The 23,095-nt window shown below is 48.7% G+C and overlaps 1 protein-coding gene across 1 annotated transcript in view; it reads left to right on the forward strand.

The window, feature by feature from the left end:
- Positions 1-23,095, forward strand: part of cacna2d1a (calcium channel, voltage-dependent, alpha 2/delta subunit 1a) — a 121,173-nt gene that overhangs the window by 30,256 nt on the left and 67,822 nt on the right. The window contains exons 4-5 of the mRNA XM_061229166.1: positions 16,860-16,919; positions 22,901-22,936. Of these exons, the coding sequence (XP_061085150.1) occupies positions 16,860-16,919; positions 22,901-22,936 (96 nt within the window). The remainder of the gene's footprint in view (positions 1-16,859; positions 16,920-22,900; positions 22,937-23,095) is intronic.

Genomic DNA, 23,095 nt, shown 5'->3' on the forward strand with positions numbered 1-23,095 from the left:
CAGCTCATACCAACCTAGACCAGCTTCATGACCAACTTGACCAGGCTGATTAACCAGCACATACCCAGCTAGACCAGCTTCATGACCAACTTGACCAGGTCAGTTTCCAAGCCGTTCAGGCTGTCAGAACTGGGTTTTACAGCAGGGATGGGCATGAGGTGACAGTGCAGCACTGTAGGGTCAGTGTGGCTGCGGATTGTGCCCTCCCCACAGCTCCTGGCAGCAGGCAGGCAGAGCCCTGGGGTTGGAGATCAGTGGCTGCCTGTGAGCGTGTTGTTGGGAGTACAGGAGGAGGCTCTTCTCTGGCCCTTCCCTGCCGTGTGGCCCTTCTCCCGGCACTAATGAAGTGGCACGGGGGCCGGGCTCCACAGTTTGGCCCCAGCGGGAGAGCGGGAGGCTCTGTTTCTGCGCCCGTCCGATTACCTGTAGAGCTCTCAGCTCCTCCTTATGGGCCTGGCAGAGACGACATAAGCCGGCTTTAAGCCCAAGAATCCCCGCCGGGGGTTAATAATAATAATGAAACCGCTCCTTCCATTCGCACGCCTGTGCACCTAAACCACAAACGCAAGATCCATCCATCCATCCATTATCTGAACCTGCTTATCCTGATCAGGGTCACAGGGGGGCTGGAGCCTATCCCAGCATACATTGGGCGAAAGGCAGGAATACACCCTGGACAGGTCGCCAGTCCATCGCAGGGCACACACACCATTCACTCAAACACTCATACCTACAGGCAATTTAGACTCTCCAATCAGCCTAACGTGCATGTCTTTGGACTGTGGGAGGAAACCGGAGTACCCGGAGGAAACCCACGCAGACACGGGGAGAACATGCAAACTCCGCACAGAGAGGCCCCGGCCGACGGGGATTCGAACCCAGGACCTCCTTGCTGTGAGGCGGCAGTGCTACCCACTGCACCATCCGTGCCACCCAAACGCAAGATGCAGAGTGAAATTCTAAGAGAAAGGTCGAATTAGGTCTCTGTGTAATTCGAGCCGTTTTTATCGCATCAAGACCCGGGCTGTGCGGCGAAAACGCATACTAGCACAAGACTCGTACTAAACTTCAGACCGGTCTTCATTGGAGTGTGGGCGGCCTGTAGCGTAGTGGTTAAGGTAAATGACTGGGACACGTAAGGTCGGTGGTTTGATCCCCTTGAGCAAGGCCCTTAACCCTGCATTGCTCCAGGGGAGGATTGTCTCCTGCTTAGTCTAATCAACTGTACGTCGCTCTGGATAAGAGCATCTGCCAAATGGCATTAATGTAATGTAATGTAATGAGTGTAGTACTAGTAGTATGCCAAGTATGTGGTTTGAAGCGTAGACCCACACTCATTTATCCTGACAGATATTGCTGAGACAACAACAAGAAAAAAAACAAGCATATTGTCAAGCTGGTACATTTTTCTTCTGTTTAGACCGAATGTGTGTGCGCCACAGTTGGGTACAATATTGGGTTCATGTAGTAGCGACCTTTCTGAAGATGTCTTGCTGCCTACCGTGCTGAGTGCAAGTTGCTAGCTTGTCCATTGTCCATTTTTTGACACTATAGCAGACTATGCTACGCCTAACTAAACTTCAAAATGACTGACAGTTATCCTTAATTGAAGAGGAACAGTTTGCCACATGGTGAGCATATCTACATATGATTGTCCTGTACATACGTAGGTGAACTGTTATATTTGCCGAATTTGGCAAACTGGTGAAGAATGCTTTTTAACAAGCAAATTTTTTTTTTAACCTCATTTTCGGGCACGCAGGTGATACACACGATGCACAACATTGTCTAAAATCTCTTTCTTCACCTTTTAGACATGAAGGAAGCTTCCCTGCTTACACACTCAAACTTTTCACAGATGCCTTGTCTTAGTTTTGGAACAGACGAGCCACGTATGCAGGAGTAAAAATACACTTGTTTCACACTTGTGAAAGTTTCTCCGATTCTTGTGCAGTGTAGCCCAGGGCGTCGCGCTCCATTGCATCCCACTGAGCCGGTGACCTTGCATCTGCGCTTGGCAGGCTGACAGAACACTGTCTGCCAAGGAAACTCGCCGCGCCGTTGAGCCAAAATGGCCATTTCCATTTTTCCGGGCGAGGGGGAGGGGGGGTTGGGGGATACGTATTTGCCGAATGACCGTTCCCCGATTTTTTTTATTTCACTGCGGGTACATTTCAATCACAGCCCGGAGGTAAAAAAGCGAGCAGAAATAAAAGAAGTAGAGGAATTTGCAAATACACAGCCGGTGAAACTTTTGTTACCAGGGCAACGTCTTTAACTCAGCCTGAGCTAATTGGGTTAGCCGTCTGAAGCTACTTCTGAAACAAGTGTTGATCAGCAGCTCTGTACCTTGGACGAGGCCTATATTTAGAGGTGTGAATGTTTTCTCCGTGGTGACCATTGGAGCGTGGCATATCACTGTCCTTGTGTCATTTGTGTGAGCGAGGCTGTCGTCCAAAGGTACAGAACTACTGATCAACACTTGTTTACAGGCATTACCATTACATTACATGACAATACATGACATTACATTACATTACTTGTAATTTGGCTTTTATCCAAAGCGACTTACAGTTGATTAGACTAAGCAGGAGACAATCCTCCCCTGGAGCAATGTGGGGTTAAGGGCCTTGCTCAAGGGCCCAACGGCTGTGCGGTTCTTATTGTGGCTACACCGGGATTAGAACCAACAACCTTGCGGGTCCCAGTCATGTACCTAAACCACTACGCTACCAGGCCGCGAGGCCTCTCCTTCTCGCTGAAAGAGCCCCGTTCACGGGCTCCCTCTTCCAGGCTCGATCACCCAGAGCCGCTCGGAGCCACGCCCGGTACAGGAGGCTCCAGCGGAGGGGAAAATAAAAAAACGGGGTTCCTCTGAATAATTCACGCAGAGCCTGGTTTGAGGCAGCCGACATCGTCGGGTTTCACTAAACGAGGAGGGAAATGTCACACGCCGAGAGTCTGGGGCGCCCGCGTCTCCGCGCAGAGACGGGGAGGAGAGGAGGCGCGGCGTTAAGTGCTGTCTAAAGCACGTCTTTACCCCGGCCGTGCGGTTTATTATCCGAGTTAACCTGCGCCCAGCTGCCAGCTCGAACCGTAGCCCGACTGCGCGGCGCGTGTTTTATGTGCGTTATTAAGGCCATTATTACGTTCATACTCCTTCAAATTTCACGTGTTATTTTTCCCGAGCGCTAACGACATTGCCGTGTTGTGTGCCGCGCGGCAAATTGCTTTATATTATTGTGATTTCCCGAAGTGAAAAAAAAACTAAACAAAACAAAAATCATACTTAGATTTATGTAAATTGCGCGAGGCGGGGAGCGTGAAAACGGCGACAGCTTGTTGTGCGTTCGCTGCTGTCGCTTCGTGCCGCGTAGCGGGGTCTTAGCGGCAGCACCTGGTGTTTCTCAGTGTTCAGTATCGCGTTGAAACGGGGCTGCTTTTTCACGGCGGTAATTTGCGACGTGGTGCTGATGTGGTGTGTGTGCCACGGGGGGGGGGGGGGGAATTAAAGGTGGGAGCGGTCGCCTTCCGTACCGATAGTGCGGGAATAGAGGGGGGGGCGTGGGGGGGGGGGGGGGGGGCTGGGAAGAGGTCACAATCCGTGTTTGTTGAAAGCAGCCGGGCCAGGAGGTTGCGGTGTCCTGGGGACTCGTTTGATGGGCTAAATGTCGTCTGTGTGTGTGTGTGTGGGTGTGTGTGTGTGTGTGTGTGAGTGAGTGAGTATGCTGGTGTTGGTGTGTGTGTGTGTGGGTATGCCGCTGTTGGTGTGGTGTGTGTGTGTGTGTGTGTGTGTGTGTGTGTGTGAGAGTGTGTGTGTGAGTATGCCGGTGTTGGTGTGTGAGTGTGTATGTGAGGATGCCGGTGTTGGTGTGTGAGTGTGTGTGTGAGTATGCCGGTGTTGGTTTGTGGTGTGTGTGTGTGTGTGTGTGTGTGTGTGTGAGTATGCAGGTGTTGGTGTTGGTGTGTGTGTGTGTGTGTGTGTGTGAGTGAGTATGCAGGTGTTGGTGTTGGTGTGTGTGTGTGTGTGTGTGTGTGAGTGAGTATGCAGGTGTTGGTGTTGGTGTGTGTGTGTGTGTGTGTGTGTGAGTGAGTATGCCGGTGTTGGTGTGTGTGTGTAGCAGGCAGGGTTCCTATCCCGGGCAGGTAATGAGCCTGTAGCGTAATTAAACTCTGCATCATTACTGAGCAGCCATTAGCGTCCGTCGTGCACTGATTAGGCAGAGAGGGGGTCTCCTCTGCTGCCCGTTACCCCGGCGATGTCACCGGGTGCTTCGTGTGCGTCTCGCTGACCGGACAGATTGTGACGACTCCCCGGGTCATTAAAACGGCTGTGGGCTGCTCTCTGGATAAAAACCCACAGAGTCCATCATTACTGAACCAGAATAGACCCAAATATTGCTGCTTGCATGTTAATGGGGCGACACTGGCCCAGGCGGTAAGAGCAGTCGGAGGGTTGCCGGTTCGATCCCCCGCCCGGGCTGTGTCGAAGTGTCCCTGAGCAAGACACCTAACCCCCAAATGCTCCTGACGAGCTGGTCGGGGGGTTGCATGGCGGCCAATCACCGTTGGTGTGTGAGTGTGTGTATGAATGGGTGAATGAGAAGCATCAATTGTACAGCGCTTTGGATAAAGGCGCTATATAAATGCCAACCATTTACCATTTTTTAAATCTATCTATGTATCTATCTCTCTCTCTCTCATTGATCTATTCACCTTAGCAGGGGCATGTGATCCCATGTTTACGCCACTATCGCAGATTTAATTCAGTTTACGGTAGAACCTGAGGGATATGAACCTCATAACAGACAGGTAGACTGGCCGGCCGGGTAGGGTTTGAACCCTGAGGTCTATCCCTTCTGAAGCTCCTCAGTATAAAATATAACCTATATTTGTTATTATTACTGATGTAGGTATGCATGTTATGTAATGTAAAAAAAAAAAAAGCAGTAAGAGGAAAAGACTCACACATTCCTTTGATAAAAAATTAAAAAAAAATCTAGAATAACACCTCTCCTTCTCCCAACTGCATGCTGGGTCTGTCTATAATTGGTGAGAAGCACATTATAATAAATCAGAATTAATGGTGTCTTTGCATGCACTGTACAGTAAAATGTGCATTTTAATTTAATTTCTTGGCACATTCGTAGAAGTGTTTATTCAGTAAAAGAGGTAGAATTTAATTTAATTTGTTTAATTGAAGTAGTGGCTAGTCAGCTGAAAAGTAAAGTGGCTGGAATTCTCTCTTTTTTTGATAACCATAAATTATCACAGAGGGATGTATCCACTACGCATCCACCAAACATCGATTCAAAGTAATGTAGATGACTATAATAACACTCATTTCAAGTCACACATAAACTCTGTTTTGAAAACAACGTCAGGATGGTATGGGTGTTGGCTGGACTATCTCAGCACCCCATGTCCCTCCTCAACTCCTCCCAAAATGTACCACCCACAAGTAATTTGTATTAGAGAAGTAGTGAGACTGGCAGATGGATAATTGTCCAAAAACTATGGGAGGAGATGTGCAATGAGACTGGCCATTAGGTCAGGGAATTCTTGATGTCATCAAGGACCCTGACCCAATAGCACACAGAGTCTGGGAAGAAATTTAATTCCACCTATTCCATCCCCACATAGGGTATAGATGGAAATGTTTAGACTGATATAAATTGATAGTGCAATTCAGTTGATTTATCTAATTTTGCTGATCACCCATCAGAATGTGGAAAAATGTGATCTATGTGACTTTGACTGAGGAATGATGGTTGGTGGCAGACAGGGTGGTTTGTGTATCTCAGAAACTGCTGATCTCCTGGGATTTTCACTTACACTAGTCTCTAGAGTTTGGAAAGAATGTTGCAAAAAAAAACAAAAAACTGTGTGCAGCAGTTAATGAGAGAAGTCAGAGGAGAAGGGCCAGACTGGTCAAAGCTGACAGGAAGGTGACAGTCACGCAAGTAACTACACATTACAACAGTGGCATGCAGAAGAGCATCTCTGAACACACAACGCCTCAAACCTCTAAGTGTACCTCTGTAGCACTCCGGTGTGCTGTCAGGCGGAGTCAGGTGTGCTGTCTGAGAAATGCTTTAAAAAAACATCCTAATCCTCCTTTAAAAAACCGAAATGAACAGATGGGGTGCACAAAAGTCAAAATACGTGTAACTGACATTCATATTGCTCAATTAAAACGCACAAAGAAAAGGCATTCCTACTGGTGATATATCCCATCTCGGTCCATACATTCACTCTGGACAGTGGTGTGCCGTGAAAGTCTCTAAGTTTTGGAAATGCAGGTATAATGACTGCTCCACTGATTGTTTTAAATATATTTTTTTAGCCTTTGCCGTTGTCATTGACAACGTTCGACCAGGCTCACAGTCTGCTTGGCGGTTAACTCTCAAATAAAAACACTCCGTCAAAGTTTCGTTTTTTTTCCTGCAACGGCAGGCGAACATCCGTCACCGCTGGCAACGTGCGTTTGTAATAACTAACCGCCGTACAAATACAAAACCCACGGAGCCTGGAGCGCGCGTGCATCGGAGGCTGTAATTGACAGTTGACTGATGGTTTCAATATTATATAGACGGGCGCGATAATCTTCAGTGCTCTTACAATAAAGGGACGGCAAGCCCTCCTCGTTTATGACGGCATTCATCAGGTCGAGGCGACAAAGGAAGGAGACGTTCCGCGTAAACGTAGCGGGCGGCGACTGCACTGCACGACGCGTAAACAAGAGCCTTACCCGCATGTCCCCAGGAATACAACTCATCAAAATGGCTTCCAGTGGTGTAATACAGTGCCTGTTTGATTCATCTAATCGCTTTCGAATACAAATATTATTGTGCTCTTAGCCGCCTAGTTATTTAAACATCAGCACCGCGCTTTCGCTTTTGAAATGCCGCAATCTGAGTGATTAATTTAGACGTTTTGGATCGCTGACAAACTTTTCGGTTGTTGCTTTTTTTTCTTTCTTTTTTTTCACAAAAAAAATTCACACTGTCAAAATGGTGTTTGGACGGGGGCCATCTTGGCTCTCTCCGGAGCCGTGCGCGCAGGTAAATGGCCGTCACGCCTGAGGAAACCCGTCCGATTCCCGCCTCTAAGTGTCAGGTCTAGCACGGGGGAGTATCTATCAGCGGCGGTGCCTGGAGTTCTGTGCGACATCACCTCATAGCGCGGGTCTATTAAGGTCATAACTCAGGGGGTTGCGGGTTCAAATATCAAGTGGGGCAGTGTCATCCTACAATTGAGCAATGGCATAGTACCAGTTGCCTGGTTTACTTCTGAAACATACACATACAATGCATAAGTGTAGGATATAACAAAAAAAAAAGCGCTGACAATGTTTCTCTCTAAGGGTGTATCAAGACTATGAAATTGTAACATACACTGTCATATAATACCTTACTAAATGTCAGCCTAAAGCCAACTATTTCAGGTTTTAGTTGGTGGACTGAGGTCGTGATTCATGGATAGTTTTATTGCAGAGCGCCGCGTGGCGTGATGGTGGCTGTCCGTAGCGGAAGGCTAGCGGATGCCAGAGCCTGCATTAACGCGCACAGACGCAGCGGTGGGCCTGTATCTGACTGCCGTTTGTTTTTCGTGGCGGATGTTGGCGTTTTTTTTGTATCTCCAGTCCCGTAAGCTGGGCTCTTAATCCCAGAAGGCCTGGTGCCAGCTGGCGCTTCAGAACAGGCAGAAAAACTCGGCGTGATTCTTTGTCGAGATTAAAGGCCTGGAGTGTTTACTGGTGTCTCTGTATTCCTCGGCGTGGCTTTGAAGGGATCTGCATGACAAAGGAGGAGAAATACTGTTTTTTTGCGCTCGAACAAACACGGACAGATGCTCAAAAACAGAACACTGGCACATTCAGATCGGAACACTGGCACTTTAAAATCAGAATACCGGAACCTTAATATCATTACACTAGAACCAATATCATGCTTTAGTTAGTCACCAGTGGTTGTTGAGCAGGTAACCCTGTTTTTTTCTAAATGAACAGAACACATTCAGCCATATTAAATAAAAAGTTAAAAATATACTTGGAGATATGTTCGTTCCTTATGTTCATAAAACTATATAATTTCTGAGTGTTCCAAGGGTGTTGAGATGGCTGATATGTTTCATAAATATTTGGCTACTGGAGTGTAGAGTGCAAAGTAAACACGGCGTTACATAACGCAAAGTTCAGACCCGCCCCAACATCACTTCTACCCACGTGTTTATTTTGGAGTCGGGCTTGCCCTGGTAATATCGCCAGGATTCAGTTGCTCATATTTGCGTTCTCTCTGGCAAATATAATATTACATGAACTAATAACCGCTCGCACTTCCTTAGTAAATTAGCGGTGTTAGGTTGCAAAGGTCTGAAATGACTCATACAACCACCATATAGCACATCTCAGATACCTTCCATTATTTATTAGCTTGGCAGGTGGTCTTATCCACACTGACTTAAATAGCTTCCATTTTACGCTATGTGGCATTTATGCAGCTGGATATTAATAAATGTCTTGATTGGACGATGGCTGTGCCCTTCTTGAGATTGATGCTTGCAGTGATCTGAGGCGCTGAAACCCCAAGCACTTGACCCCTGTGACCGTGATTAGCGAGTGTGAAAAAACATCAACAGACTGGATGGATTATCTGGCGGATTCGACAGATCCAACATCGTCGGCTTCACTTAGCGTTCATGAGGAGAGAAGTCTTCAAAAGACAAACCTCAAGGGAAGCTGCCAGGCCAGACGATCCGTGTTCTTTAACACTGCTAAAGTTCCTCAAAGCCCTCGAAGAATCCTCGATATTGCCCCCGTCTGAATCAACGAAAATAATCGTCCTCAAAGGCTAGAAACCCATTAGCCACACTGGTGGCCATGAAAGGCTTGGAGGACCTTGGCTCACACCAATCCCACTCGTCACACGAGCGAGACCGCCCCAATCTGCAAATTGCACTACCATGCAAACAGGTCCATTGATGCTCTAAATCTTTCCACCAGAACTCTGTCCAGTCTATTTTTTGCTCTGTACCTGTTTTTTTAAGCCACCCAAGACACCCAGTTACAAATGTGAATAACCATGTAGTTTGTCTGTAGTTTTCAATTCATCTAAATTTAAAGGTCCCATAAAATGTGGAAAATGACATTTCCCTTGTATCATAAAGAAGATAAATAAATACACAGTGAAAGTATTAAAACGCACAAATAAATTCACACAACCCGTATGAAGAAAATTTAAACGAGCCGTTTTGTCCTGAAGTTGTGACATCACAACGTTTGCTTCAAAACGACCCGCCTTGTAGCCGGAACAAATCCAAGAACCACAGCATCTGTGGAGTGCCATCAGTGTGACCTCATTTCCGCCCCAAACCCCCCCCCCCTTTTGGACTCCGCACCACCTCTGGGTTGTTGGGTTGAAACCCAGTTTTTTTTTTTTGTAAGTAAACTGTTGAAAGTGGGACTTTGAATGCAGCGTTTGTGCCTCAACAGACGCCGGGCTTTTCACTTGTCTCCTGTGAGTCTCAGAAGTGTGCTTCTCGCTCTCTTTCGCTGCGCACAGAGTCTGAACTCCGAAAGGGACTTGGCACGCAAAATTTAATTCGGAAAGTGAGGCCGCGCATATTTCTCCCCAAAAAATGTTCTGTTGGTATTTACCGGACGTGGAGATGAATAATCATGAAGAAAGCTCAATTTAATTTATGCCCTTCCTTTCATGATTTCACCTTCAATCACATTACTCCCGGGTAGGTAATTCACTAAGAGAACTTGAAATGGCGAGTGTGTATGCGCCGCCTGTGTGTGTGTGTGTGTGTGTGAGGATTTTGATTCCTTTCTTTCAGGGTGCGGCATTGTCAAATAAGCGCAGTTCCTTGTGAACGGCCCTTCCCCTGTGCCTGTACCGGCTGTGTTTTATCTCCCCTGTCCCTGCTGTTGATAAGGAACACGCACCCAGCGGCCTCGGGACAGCCGCTCGGTGATGAAGTGCGTCCGACGTCGCGCACGATAACCCGCGGCGTGCCTTCACCCTCGTCTCTGCGTTCGCCGCGCGGTCGTAATTTACAGCGCGACCGCGACCGCGCTTCGCAATAAGCCACAGGTGCTGGTGTCTACACGGGAGGAGATTTAACGCCCGCTCTCTTCCTCTTTAAAGTGAGATGAAGCGGTCGGCTCGGACCCCCCCTCTCTGCCCGGCGGGCGAGACGGGATTGAAGCGGCGTCCGTTCGTCCGTCCGTGCGTTACGGGAAGACGCCGCGGACCGGAGAGCGGCAGAATACTGATGCGTGCCGATCCATTACTGAGCGCACGGCACTCCCGATATCTCTTCTAGGGCTCGGAAAATGTACTGTAGGCCCTTCAGTTCCTCCGGTTCTAAATATACGCCGCGGTCTTTTATGTGCTGTTTGTACAGCGTGAAGGATGTCCTTCCTGGGTGGATGGGTGAGGGGTCTTAGGGGTTAAAGTGGCTGAAAGGTACAGTGAGTGTGTTTCGGTAAGAAAGCCTTGTGTATCTGCAGACCGCCACACAGCTCTTTGTTGATGTTTCTGATAACCGTAGCGTCCGTAGTGCTTGGAACATGCCCCGGAGGCCTACGTGCCCCCTCTGCAGCTAACTAAGCTCATTCACATTACATTATTGGCATTTGGCAGACGCTCTTATCCAGAGCGACATACAGTTGATTAGACTAAGCAGGAGACAATCCTCCCCTGGAGCAATGCAGGGTTAAGGGCCTTGCTCAAGGGCCCAACGGCTGTGCGGATCACGTTGTGGCTAACGTGGGAGTAGACTTAGATTAGAACCACCGACCTTGCGTGTTCCAGTCATGTACCTTAACCGCTACGCTACAGGCCCGCCCCTCTTGCGCTGAGTGCGCGGCTGTGTGTGTGAGAGGCAGGCGGTAGTGAACGCGTCCCTGAGGAGAGCACTCCAGGCCGGGGCGGCCGGGTGGGTCAGTGGGCCTCGGCGTTCCGTGCCCTGGGTGTTGGCCGGAGCGCCAAATTGGATGGTCGGCATTCCGTACACGGACCAGGAACAGCTGGGAAGCTCTCATATGCCTCTCTCTTGTTCTCTCCCTTTCCCTATCTCTTTCTCTCTCCTACTATCTCTAACACTCTCTTTCTCTGTCTCACTCTCTCTCTCTCTCGCTTCCTCTCTCTCCCTCTCTATCTCTCTCTCCCTTACTCTCTCTCTCTTACTCTCCCTCCCTCTCTCTCTCTCTCTCTGCGTTCCTCCCTCCCTCCCTCTCTCTCTCTCTCAGCAGGTGTAACAGGCAAATCTTTCCTGGGCTTTAGCAGGCCCGGAGGCCCTGTCTAATGTAGATGTGGCGTGGTGCTATCTCAGATTTTATCATATTTTTAAAAATCTTTTTTTACCCCCCCTGCACAAATTATTTCTATATCCATCCACGGCTGCTTTAACAGAGCGTTTGCGGTCACAGGACTGAGCGGTAGACTCCGTTACGAGGCGGCAGCGCTGGGTCAGTAGGCCATCGATCTGTTTTCACACAACGTCGCGCGAGCGGTCCGTTCCGTCGTCCGCGGCAACCGGGAAAAAAAACGACCGCGAAAATGGAGCAAACCCGCCGAAAACCTTGCAAAAACCCATAAATCCTAGAACCACTTAGCGGGGGATTAAAGCAGGATGTTGTGGAAAGTACAGCCCCCCCCCCCCCCCCCCACACACCCGGGGGAGCCGGTCAGATTGATGGGCAAATTAGCGTGCGTGACGGGTAAACCCAGGACAAGAATAGACAAGGCGTGCCATCAATTACACCCCTCTCCCCCTTCCCCCCCCCGGGGCAGCCCGGTCTCCGCGATGTTGATTCTGTGTCCGCTCCAATCACGGCACCTCATTACTGCTTCCATTAGGAGGGCCTTTGTTTAGCGCGCCGCGCGGCTAGCTCATAATAGCGCGCGATTGAGATGCCTTTCCGGAAATGCCTCCGGCCCCGAAACGTAACGTAAACGAGGCCCGATCGTCATTGTTGCGATACACAAAGGAAAAAAAAAAGAAAAACAAAGTCAGGAGCGTGAAAAAACACCAGCCTGTGGTCATCTCCATAAATCTCCATTTGAAGCAGCAGGAGCTAAATATCATGGGAAAAATTTTGATTGGACTTTGATGGATTTATTGTAAAAACTGGAAGTTTTTTTCTTTCTTTCTGTGCCGACGTGTGGAAGGCCGGAGACTCGTTGTGAGCGCGCGGTATCGACGGTTTCTTGGAGGGACAGCTTTCCATTGGGTTATTGGGTGACCTTCAGCTGACCCCTGACACCGTCTATCGATCCCCGGACAGGCTTAATGAGGGAGCTGAGCAGCTCCACGCGTCCAGTCCTGTCACTCCGTCCACAAAATGGCCGCCATCCTTCACCTCCCCCGTCCATACGTCCCCGGGCTCATTCCTCTCTCATCTTTTATTTGCTCCTGACCCCGGGAAATCGATCGAGGTCCGCCATCTTTAAGGACGTCGCAACCCGTTAAATGTTCGTCCTAGGGGCTAAAAGTCGAAGTTAAGAACTTTCGCGGAAGCGTGACGTTTAAATGACCGACCTGTGGGTTCAGCTTTCCCCATCTGCCATGTCTATAACTGAGGAGCGAGGACATTCTATTTGCCTGATTCACATTTTCTCGAATTTCTCTGACCTTGAACGAGTTAGATAATGGATGGGTGCAAGATTGGTTATGTTAACATGCCGTTCTGTACGGTGGTGGTTATAACTCGCCCCTGTTACAGAACATAAAGAGTTTAGCCTCGATCTTGACAACGTGTTGACGAATCCCGAATTAAACGGGCTCTTCCATAAGTCGGTCGTTTCCCACCTATTAAAATCCCAGCGGGAGATTGACGGGTGATTGCGAATCCGACCTGCTTTGCGTCTGCGGGGCTGAAATGAGCGCGTTTGTTCTGCGTTTCTCAATGCCGTGTTTGAAGAAAGAAAACCACTGCTGTTTCTCACTTGGGTGATGTTTCGCGCTGTTTTCAGGTGTGTGTGTGTGGTGTGCGCTTTGTACTGTGGTGGAGCGGGACGAAATGCTGCGCGGCAGGTGTTGTTCGGTAGGGCCTGACGAGGAGACTGCCAACTCCGCTTCGGTCAGTGAGCTGTGGGTTTCTCACAACGTTCTCAAAGTCGCATTCGCCCTCCAAACCGCTTTCTGTTTTGACATCTACGACCTTACAACACACAACCCTTAACTTACCGGGCAGTCTGTACCCTTGCGGCTAATGTACATGACTGCGACCCGGAAGGTTGGTGGTGTTCAAGCCCCGGTGTAGCCGCGATAAGATCAGCACAGCTGTTGGGCCCTTAACCCCACATTGCTCCAGGGTCGATTGTCTCAACATGCTTAGTCTAATCAACTGTAAGTCGCTTTGGATAAAAGCGTCAGCTAAATAACAAATTATTATAATTAAATATGAAATTAAAAGTTTGAGTGTTCCAAGTCTTCATCCAGTTCTTCCTAGTGGCAAATGCATGTTGTGTAATAAGAACCCATATTGATACAGTCGTGTACTGTAGTGCATCAGAGTGTGAAGGCGGTCCATGCTGGGCCCAGCACTGGGCATTACACAGTAAAACTTGGGGTGCTTGTCTCTGTTTTCTACTCATGCAGTTGTCGAGCGCTTTTCGCTTCCGGCTGAAATGGTGGTTTATATCGGCGCTGCGCGTTAGCGTGTCGCGGGGGCCGTTTCTCAGCGCCGAACCCCAGTGTCTCCCGCACTGTCTCCCGGTCATGTGACTCCCGGTCACGTGACGTGACTGATGGGGGGGCATCAGCAGAGCTGAAAACATCTTCATCCCCGCACTGACACGTCTCGGTCCGATAAATAATCGATGAGGCTCGGCGCTAAATGGCAGGGCGCCGTTAAGCGGGATTTACGACGGCAGTAATCTCACGTCGGGGTGGGGGGGCGGGGGGGGGTCTTCCACAGCTCATTTCACCCCTCCCGGGCGTTTCGTTGTTGCCGTAGATTAATTGCCCCGTCAAAATTGGGAAGGCTGGCTTGTTTGCGTAGCCTTTTGTTTCCGCAGCGTTGCGGCTGGCCTTGGTCTGCGCTCTCTGCGTTCCGCTTAATTTCGTCGCCAGATTTGCATTTCGCGGATAACAAATTTTTTAAAAAAGAAGCGTTTCTTTAACCCGAATGTTATCGGGTAACGCGGGAGCGGGGCGATGATTTGTTCTCTTATGACAGTTGAGAATGCCGCTCTCGTACGTGGAATTAATTAAAAGCGGGACAAGATGAATGTTTTTATGTGAAGACGTTGGTTAAGCCGTCAACCTTTTCAGTAATTGCCTGATTTTTCTCAGTCAAGTAAATGATTAATCGCCGCGCTCTTAAAATTCCCTTTTAAAAGACCCTAAATAACAATCATCTTTTTTTTTTTCATACGGTGATACTCAATTTAACCGTACATAAAAAAAGAAGGCATTTGTTATGACTGCTAGTTCTCCCGTCTGTAAATCATTTGGACTGAAATGGCGGCTCTGAGATTGAGTTATTCTTTTCTCACACGGCCATACAGTATTATATATTACTGTGGACACTGAAATGTCAGTGGAGACACCGATTAGCCGAAATCTCTTCAACACCCCCCCCCCCCCTTTTTATCCATCTTTGAGCGGCTGCCTTGACCTCTGACCCCACTGCCAGCTCAGCCGCTGACATCCTGCCCACACACATAAACGGCTCGATTTACCAACGTCACCGCGCTCTGCAGTCAGAAACCACGAGAATGAAGTGAGACACCATTCAGAGAAGATCGAGTGGGTATATTGTTTGCCGTTGCCTGTGATGATTCGAGAATAACGAGTAGAATTATTGTACATTTATTATTTTTTAAATTCAGAATTATTGAAGCGGAGAGGGGATACGTAAACCTCCTTACACGGCGTTTCCTCTGAATGGTGACGGTCTCTCTTAATAAAGCCACACCAGCAGGTGTTAGCATTGAGAGCGTGCGTGGCTGAACCCGTTTTTGGGGAGATTCTACGGAAAGGGACTCTCTGAGGAGCACGCGTGATTTTGAAAGCGAACCGTTGCCGCTTTCCCGGTTTTCTCGACCTGACTTTGTGACCGACTCGGATGACACGCGTGCGCAAAATTGATTTTACACAAATCGTCCTCGAGAAGCCTGGCAGCGTGACAGAGCCTCACACCCAAAAGCCCCTAAGTGCCTTTTGCTTTTAATTATGTATTTTCACACCGAGCCCTGGGTAACAGCGCATAATTATATTATAATTTTTGCTCTGGATTGGAGGGCACTCCATCTTCCTTCCCTTTTGCCCCTGCTCAAGTTGGCTTTGCCTTGCGCGTTGAGTCAGTCGGCCTCCATTTTGTTTAATTTTTCCCTGCTCAAGTTGGCTTTGCCGTGCACGTTGAGTCAGTCGGCCATTTTGTTTCCTTTTTCCCTGCTCAAGTTGGCTTTGCCGTGCACGTTGAGTCAGTCGGCCATTTTGTTTCCTTTGTTACCTCCGCTCTCAGAAATAAAGTGGCAGTGGAGTGGAGGTACATTTTTGTTCTTCAAGGATCAAATTTCCCAAGTGTACCCTGAAAGTACTGGAATGATGTACTTTGGGTACAAGAACGAGTACAGTGTGTTCTCCAAAAAGGTGCAAATTAGTTATATATTGCTGACTAGGGGCACAATTTTATGCACATATAGGGTACAAGCATTTGAATCTTGTTATTATGTTAAATTACATAAAACTGTCATACTTCTCAATGAACATTTTCTGATGGTAACGTCTGTCACAACATTTACCGATGTATGTCAGTCTTATGCCATTTCTTATGCCATCTTTGACAGCTCTTATGTCATGTGTATGACAGTGCTATGTCAGCCTTATGGCGAGGCGTTCAAGTAGAGCATTTCCTGATATTGTGTTTCAGAAATACCTGCTCTTCTTTAATTTCTTTAATTTGAAAGTTTATTAATAACTTGTCTTAATTTAACAGCAGCCGTGGAGCACATTATTATAAAGCCAGGTGGAAAAAAATGTGTGCTCTCTACGAAGCCTAAAATTCTCCCTGCCAATTTAATTTTGTGGTGATGCACAGTGTTCCCCCACTGGGGAAAGGGGGTATAAATTAGATTTCAGATTTCCTCTGGGAAATCTGTACAACCGCCCGTTTTCCATCAGCAGGGATTAGAAGATATTCTGTATTATGCTGCTATTAACAGAGTCATTAGGGCGAGACTTGCAGGTGGTGAGGATCAGAATTTGATACAATTTCAACACCACTTTGCACAAAGGGCTGTCCTAATTTCACTGTTTGGGGCGATTGAGAGCGTGAAGGCATGCCTTTAAGAGCTTACCGATCCTGCAGGACAGTGGCATGTCCAATAATCGGCAGGCTTATTGACTGCTCTTACTCACGTCGGACTTTGCGTTTGCAATATGCCGGGCGGAAATGAACCAGGTTAGCTCCCCCCACTCCAAATCCCAAATCAACCTCCCTTTTATTTATTTTTTTAAAGTGTATCCCTGGAGGAGAAGTGGTGTATACGTCAAATGTGCCAGTGTGTTCTGGTTTTAACATGCGAGACTCTGCCTGGTATTGTTTACCAGCGTACAAAATGATATTTGTGAGTCGATGCCCATTTACTGAGCAATGCTTCCACATTGTTGGAACCGAGATTACACATTTTCCTCCACCTAGTTCGCGATTTACGATCTGCAATCTACTGGGTTTCTTTTGTTATGGCTCACAGGAAAATGTGGATGTCTGTCTCTGTATCTTAAATGACTTGCTGGGAAATTTGTTTGAGGTTTTGCATCTCTCAAATCTGATATCATGTGTAATGTAATAAACCTCCGTGAGTGACGTCCCTTTCTCTTTTTTTCCGGCATTCCAGGAATTGGCGGAGCATGCAGAGGCTTCCCAGATGGAGCACCAGTGGAAGAACGAGTTTGTGGTGAGCTGGGAATGATCGGAACGCCGGGAATGATCGGAACGCCGGGAATGATGATCGGAATGCCGTTTCAACTGATGTGATATTCATGTGACAGAGGGGAAACCACACATCCATCCATCCATCCACATATACGAACATATTTTTTTACCTGTAGCCATGTCCTGCATCTGGAATGACTCTTTGGCACAGCTATTTGTCTCTTCTATACCGAAAGTGAAGCAAATTTATCTCTAATTTTCCCAGATGGTGTAAGGATATCTAGAATTAGCATATTTCCTCTGTATTTCTGAACATATCAATGTACCTTAAATGTGTTTTAAGGTGAAAGTTCCTTCCAAAATATGAGACATATGGGTTAATGCACATTACACATACTGCAATTATAAATTGAGTAGCATATCAGTAGATCATGCAATTAGGCAATTTACTGATCAAGCATTGAATTATCTTGTCTAATGATATTACGTATACATGTACAATATGCTAATGCTGAAACATGTATCGAGTGGTTTCCTTGTTAGAAACGGTCACTGCGACTGTTGTGTGAGTTCCGTGTGTACAGGTTTCAGATCTTTGCTTCCTGGCGATGCAGGAAAGAGATTAAAGGAGTAACAGACCACAACCCAAAGCATCATGGGACTTTGAGTCTCGCCGTTCGCTGCTCTTTACCTGGAGCAAAATGTAGCATTTTTCCATTCATTTGCATTTAACAGTTTTTCATGGCATACACGTTTCAGTGTTCACAAAACCCACAGTGATTTAAAGTATTTTAAGGGACTGCCACATTAAAACAAAAAGCAGGCAGCTGTTTCACAGAGACCCGCGTCTAGATTCACAACGGGTGTGCTACAGTTGTGCAGATCTACATCTCACCATCCACGTGCCCAAGTTGTGGATGTTCCCGTCCTTGGCCTGCAGTACATTCCGGATAAAAACCGTGGCGTGGGGGGTGGAGCTTCCCCTAGTGACATCACAAAGAGCCGCGGCGGCTGATTGGCCGGGCCTGTGGTCGGGGTCCTGACGGGAGGGGACAGTAACGGTCTTCACCGGGCTCGGATCGTGAGCGGAGTCCAGTCACGTCCCGGCGTTCCCCACGGGTCAGCCTCCGGGGGCCGGAATGACCCCGCTCTCCGCGGCGTGGGGCGTTCCACGCGCCCGGAATCGTAATTAAACCACGAGTGAGCGGACCCCCACGACACGGGCCCGGCCACTCCTCCTCATTACAGAAAACGGATTCTCACGATCGCTTTCAACCCCCCCTGATCTTTAATAAAAAGGTTGTGGAATTGAGCGGGGGGGTCGTGTCGGTAACGGCGTTCTGGCGGGAGAGGGGTTGGATTTCAGCGTGCGCTTTTCCGCGCGGTATCCCGACAGCCCGGAGCGGAGTGGAGCGCGGGGGGGGGGGAGCTGGGCGATCCCTCCACGCTTGTTTATTTTCTCGCCGTGTTCATAAATCAAAAACTCTCCGCCCGGCGCGGGGGCCCATCATTAAATAATAATTAAGAACGGCCGGGCTGCTTTTCCGCTCGAGGGGGAATTCCATCAATCCGTTTTCTCCTCTTCCCGGCGTTCCGGGGCGGAAAGGGCAGCGTTAAAGGTGTCCGTCCCCCCCCCGTATTAAAACCCCCTGCTTTAATTTATGCGCCGGCACACTCCGCTCCGTGATGAAATGAAAGGGGAGGGGGGGGATTGGCGTGGGGGAATTAATTTGTCTAGTTTATCGGGCGTGTCACTCCACGTCCCCCACCGACGGGAAGTTTGATTGCGCGGAGATGCTTGGTTAGCTGAGATAATTGCCTTTGCGGCCGGCAGTCGCCAGTGCGTGGAGCTGCTACACGCGCGGAAACAAGCCCGTAATGCCAATATCACTTCAGTTCAATTAAGCCAATGTTTAGAGTGAAGCTGCGTGCGCCGAGCTGACATATGGCACTTAGCTCCCGTCTCACACGTGCGCGTCGAACGGAAACGCGGTCCGTTTCGTTGTCGTGTTGTCGGAGCTGTTCTCGGCGTCGTGATCCCAAGTTTTCAGGTGTTGTGTTTTCAAGTCTGGCTGAAGTGGGGAACCCGGGATTTTCCAGGTTAAAGTCTGTCCGCAGAGGAAGGAGATGTCTTAATGCGTTCGTGACGAACGTGGCCCTGAAATGGGAGGGTTTCCGCGACGTGTTTTAGCGGTGACTGACTCCGGCGACGGAGACCTTCACGGCCACCGTGCTCGCCCTAGGACTCAATCAAAGCCTTGTTACAGCCGGAGGGGCGATGGGGGGGAGCAGGGGGGGGCTCTGCTCCTAGTCTAAGGCTGCTGGTAGCATTGATTAACTTTCGCGAATGTTAATTAAAAAGTCAGCGTCGGGAAATGTGAATCAGAGTGTGTAACCATGAACTACTGTTGCGCGAACATTCTGAAGAGGGCGGCACAAGATTACGCGATCAAAAGGAGGGGTCACCTGCCCACTTTTTTGGCCTTTATGGAGTGAAGGCCAAAAGAAAAGTGTGTGACTTCAACCCCCGTCTCGTTGTCAATTATTCAAAAAATCTGTTATCACCCTTTATCGTCTCTTTATCCATACACAAGCCTTTCCACATCGGTCACAAGTTTTTAGTTTCTACTCAGGTTTACTTATGAAAATGAGAAATGTGCCGAAAAAGGGTTGGAGCCCCACAGGGAGGCATACAGGACCTGGGCCAGCACCAGACTCAGGCTCACCCCCCTCATCAGGCTCATCACGAGCCAATAATCAGCTCAGGTGCTGCCTGTTGCCTTGTGAGGGAGGTCTTGTAGGAACCTCGCCATTTTGTGTTTTAGCTTTGCTGAGGCCCTCTACATTCATTATTATCATCATAGAGCCTAGACTTGCGTTCTAAATCTTGGGCTGACTGTGTTTTTGTGTCAGGAGTAAACAGTGGTTTATCATTGGCGTATAACGGTACTTTTGGTCCACGACGCGGTATTGAACTGCAGTGAGTTGGGAAGCGGTCATCGGATGGTTGGTTTTCAGCGTCCGCTGGAGGCTAGGGTAAATATTTTCTGACTTAGAAGTCATAACGAGGTGCCTGCCAATGAAGTGTACAGAAGGATATTATGCATATTTGCATCATTGATCCAGCTGATTCCAGGCAAAGTCGGAATCTTAATCTATTTGAAATAACGTCACTGTGTGTAAATCATCTCAGCACGTGCAGTGAAGGTAGAATAAATTAAATTATAATTGTGGGTAATGTTAACATGGATTATTGTGATGTATGTATTCATACATATGCATGGTTTTTGCCGGTATGTTCTGAGTCTCTTCACTCCTGTGAAATGTCATGTCAATAACCCCACGCACAGCTCCGCGAAGCTGCAGATTCCTGACTCCATACAGGCCTTCTGCGGTTTCAGCTGCTACATGCTAATTTCATTTCATTTCATTTAGCTGCTGGTTGGAGTAGACTTTGGCCTGTGTTTCAACTTTAAGCATGATTGCGTCCTTCTAGCTCCTCCGTGTCCTGGTCTATAAACTTAGGCTGTGTTCGAAACCGCATGCTAGCATACTATTACATTAATGACATTAATGGCATTTGGCAGACGCTCTTATCCAGAGCGACGTACAGTTGATTAGACTAAGCAGGAGACAATCCTCCCCTGGAGCAATGCGGGGTTAAGGGCCTTGCTCAAGGGCCCAACGGCTGTGCGGATCTTATTGTGGCTACACCGGGATTAGAACCACCGACCTTGCGGGTCCCAGTCATTTACCTTAACCACTACGCTACAGGCCGCCCCATATGCCCCATACTACTCATACTAAGCCTCAGGCTGATTCTCATTGAGATATAATACATGGAGTATGCTTAGTATGCAAACTTAGTTTGGAACCCGGCCTTGTACCAGTCAGAATTACACACATCTTCTCGGAGGAGGAGGGGGCTTTCTTTCTGAAGTGTGGCCTTGCCCCCTCCCCCGCAGAGCTCTGTTGTGATGGTGGGCAGTTCCCTGGCTGTGCTCCCCTCCCCGCCGTGTTTAAACCGCCGCTGGCTGAGGTGCGTGCCTCTCTCTCCACGCTGTGTTTAAACCGCCGCTGGCTGAGGTGCGTGCCTCTCTCTCCGCGCCCGCCTGCGGCTCGCCTGACGATCGTCACCGCTGCACGGCAGAAAACGATCCGGTTTTACACGTCCGTTCTCCCGCGCCTCTCCTGAGCTTTACCGAGAGCCGGCTGTTTCAGTGACTGCGTGTTTAAGGCTCATTCACGTAGTACATGACTGGGAGCCACAAGGTTGGTGGTTCGATCCCCGGTGTAGCCACAATAAGATCCGCACAGCCGTTGGGCCCTTGAGCAAGGCCCTTAACCCTGCGTTGCTCCAGGGGAGGATTGTCTCCCGCTTAGTCTAATCAACTGTACGTCGCTCTGCATAAGAGCGTCTGCCAAATGCCTTTCATGTAATGTAATGTAATGTAATGTAATGTAATCATTGCTATCAATGAACCTCCGTTCTGATTGGCTGGCAAGCCACGAGGGACTGAACTCCGTCTGAGCCAAGCGATTAGATTTGTGGAAATTTTTGCTACAAGGGGGGTGGCCGTGCTGAAGCAACCGGACATATTGTGATGACGTCACAACGTCACGGAAGTCCAAACGGCTGGTTTAAATGCGCATTTCCTTCATGCGGATTGTGTGGATTTATTTGGATACTGTGCGTTTTGACACCTTCACAGTGTTTTTATAACACCTTCGACTCCCTTTATAATCCACACGGCAAGGGAAATGTCATTTTCCAGGATGCGGGACCTTTTAAAGTGCCGGGGGCTTAGCGGCAGGCAGTAGCCGGTAAAGAGTGGCTTTGTCTCTGCGTCTAATGGGACCTCCGCATGTCAAAAGCCCGGGTGCAGTCGTCAGTGCGGGGTCCGCACTTACTGTCGAAGAGCAGCGGCTGGGGAATACTGTGCTCCTCTACAAACCCTCGGTCGAAGGGAGCGGCTTCTCACGCAGGGAGAGTGTGGGGAAACGTCTTTAAGAAACGGCGGAGCTTCGGAGAGTAAATCCTCATAGTCTAGCTCGTCAGCCGAACCGCCGTGAAACGGAAAATCGCACTCTCAGTGGCACCTTATCAAGATCCTTATTACCGAGGCTAAAGAAAGAGCAGGCAACACAACACAAAATGAGTCACTTTCCATTTATAAAAGCCTACCCGACTATAAAGAGGGCACAGAGAATTAAGCGAAATTAGGAAGTGTGTATTGCGTAAGAATTCGAAATGGGGTCGTGAACCAGTGCTTAATGCAGAGAAGGCTGAGGGCAAAATGGTGAAGCGTGGTTTGGTTAGTCTCCATTCCCAATGGACTTGCATCGCGGGCGGTCTTCCGTAGTAGATAGGAGCGTAATTATGCTGCTGCTGAGGATGACGAGGATAGTTCATTATGGCGTTGCGGTGCTCGTAAGGCATCTCAACATGAATGAGACTGAGTGGGGGAATGGTTCACCAAGAACTGCAGATTTGGGTGCTGTGGTAGCGTCATGTTTTGGTTGGATGCAGTTGCACACCGAGGACCAGGGGATTGAGGGGACGGCAAATTGGGCCTCCGCTCCGAGGGTGAGGGGGAGGGAGGGACTCCCCAGGCCACCCCTGATTGCCCCGGAATCACGGTCCGGAGCTCGGGATGAGGCGACTCGAAGGACGCAGCAGTGCGTGGGCGATTGGGGAAAAATAACAGGGAAAATCGGCCACCAAATTGCGAGAATATGAGAAAATATCTGAAACGAATAATAAGATAAACAACTGCCAATTTGTAGTGCCTGCTTTTTGTTCTCACCACCCAGCTACGGTTGGAGGAGGGGGGTTATTTATTCAGTTAAGCCGAGTGCGGTCTCACCACAGTCCTCATTTGCATGCCGGTACTTCCTGTTTACCTTGTTCCTGTTTACGGCCTTGCAGCAACATGCCGAGGCCGCCTGATTGTACGTGACGGTCAATGCTGCCGACTGACCTTCTGTCTGATCTCCTTTCAGGACGGCGACATCGAGTACTACAACGCCAAGGACAAGGTAAGTACATCCCTCTCTCCCGCCCCAGCTCAGAGTAAACCTCTGTGTGGAATTACTGGGGCGCTTATGTGGAGTCTAGTAACAAAGGCTGAGCTTTTGTTCATGCAAGAACCTGAAAACCTGAAGTCGATTTCACGATGAGCCGGCTCAGCCGTCCTG

Source organism: Conger conger, chromosome 19, assembly GCF_963514075.1.
Source record: "Conger conger chromosome 19, fConCon1.1, whole genome shotgun sequence".
NCBI classification, from domain to species: Eukaryota; Metazoa; Chordata; class Actinopteri; order Anguilliformes; family Congridae; genus Conger; species Conger conger.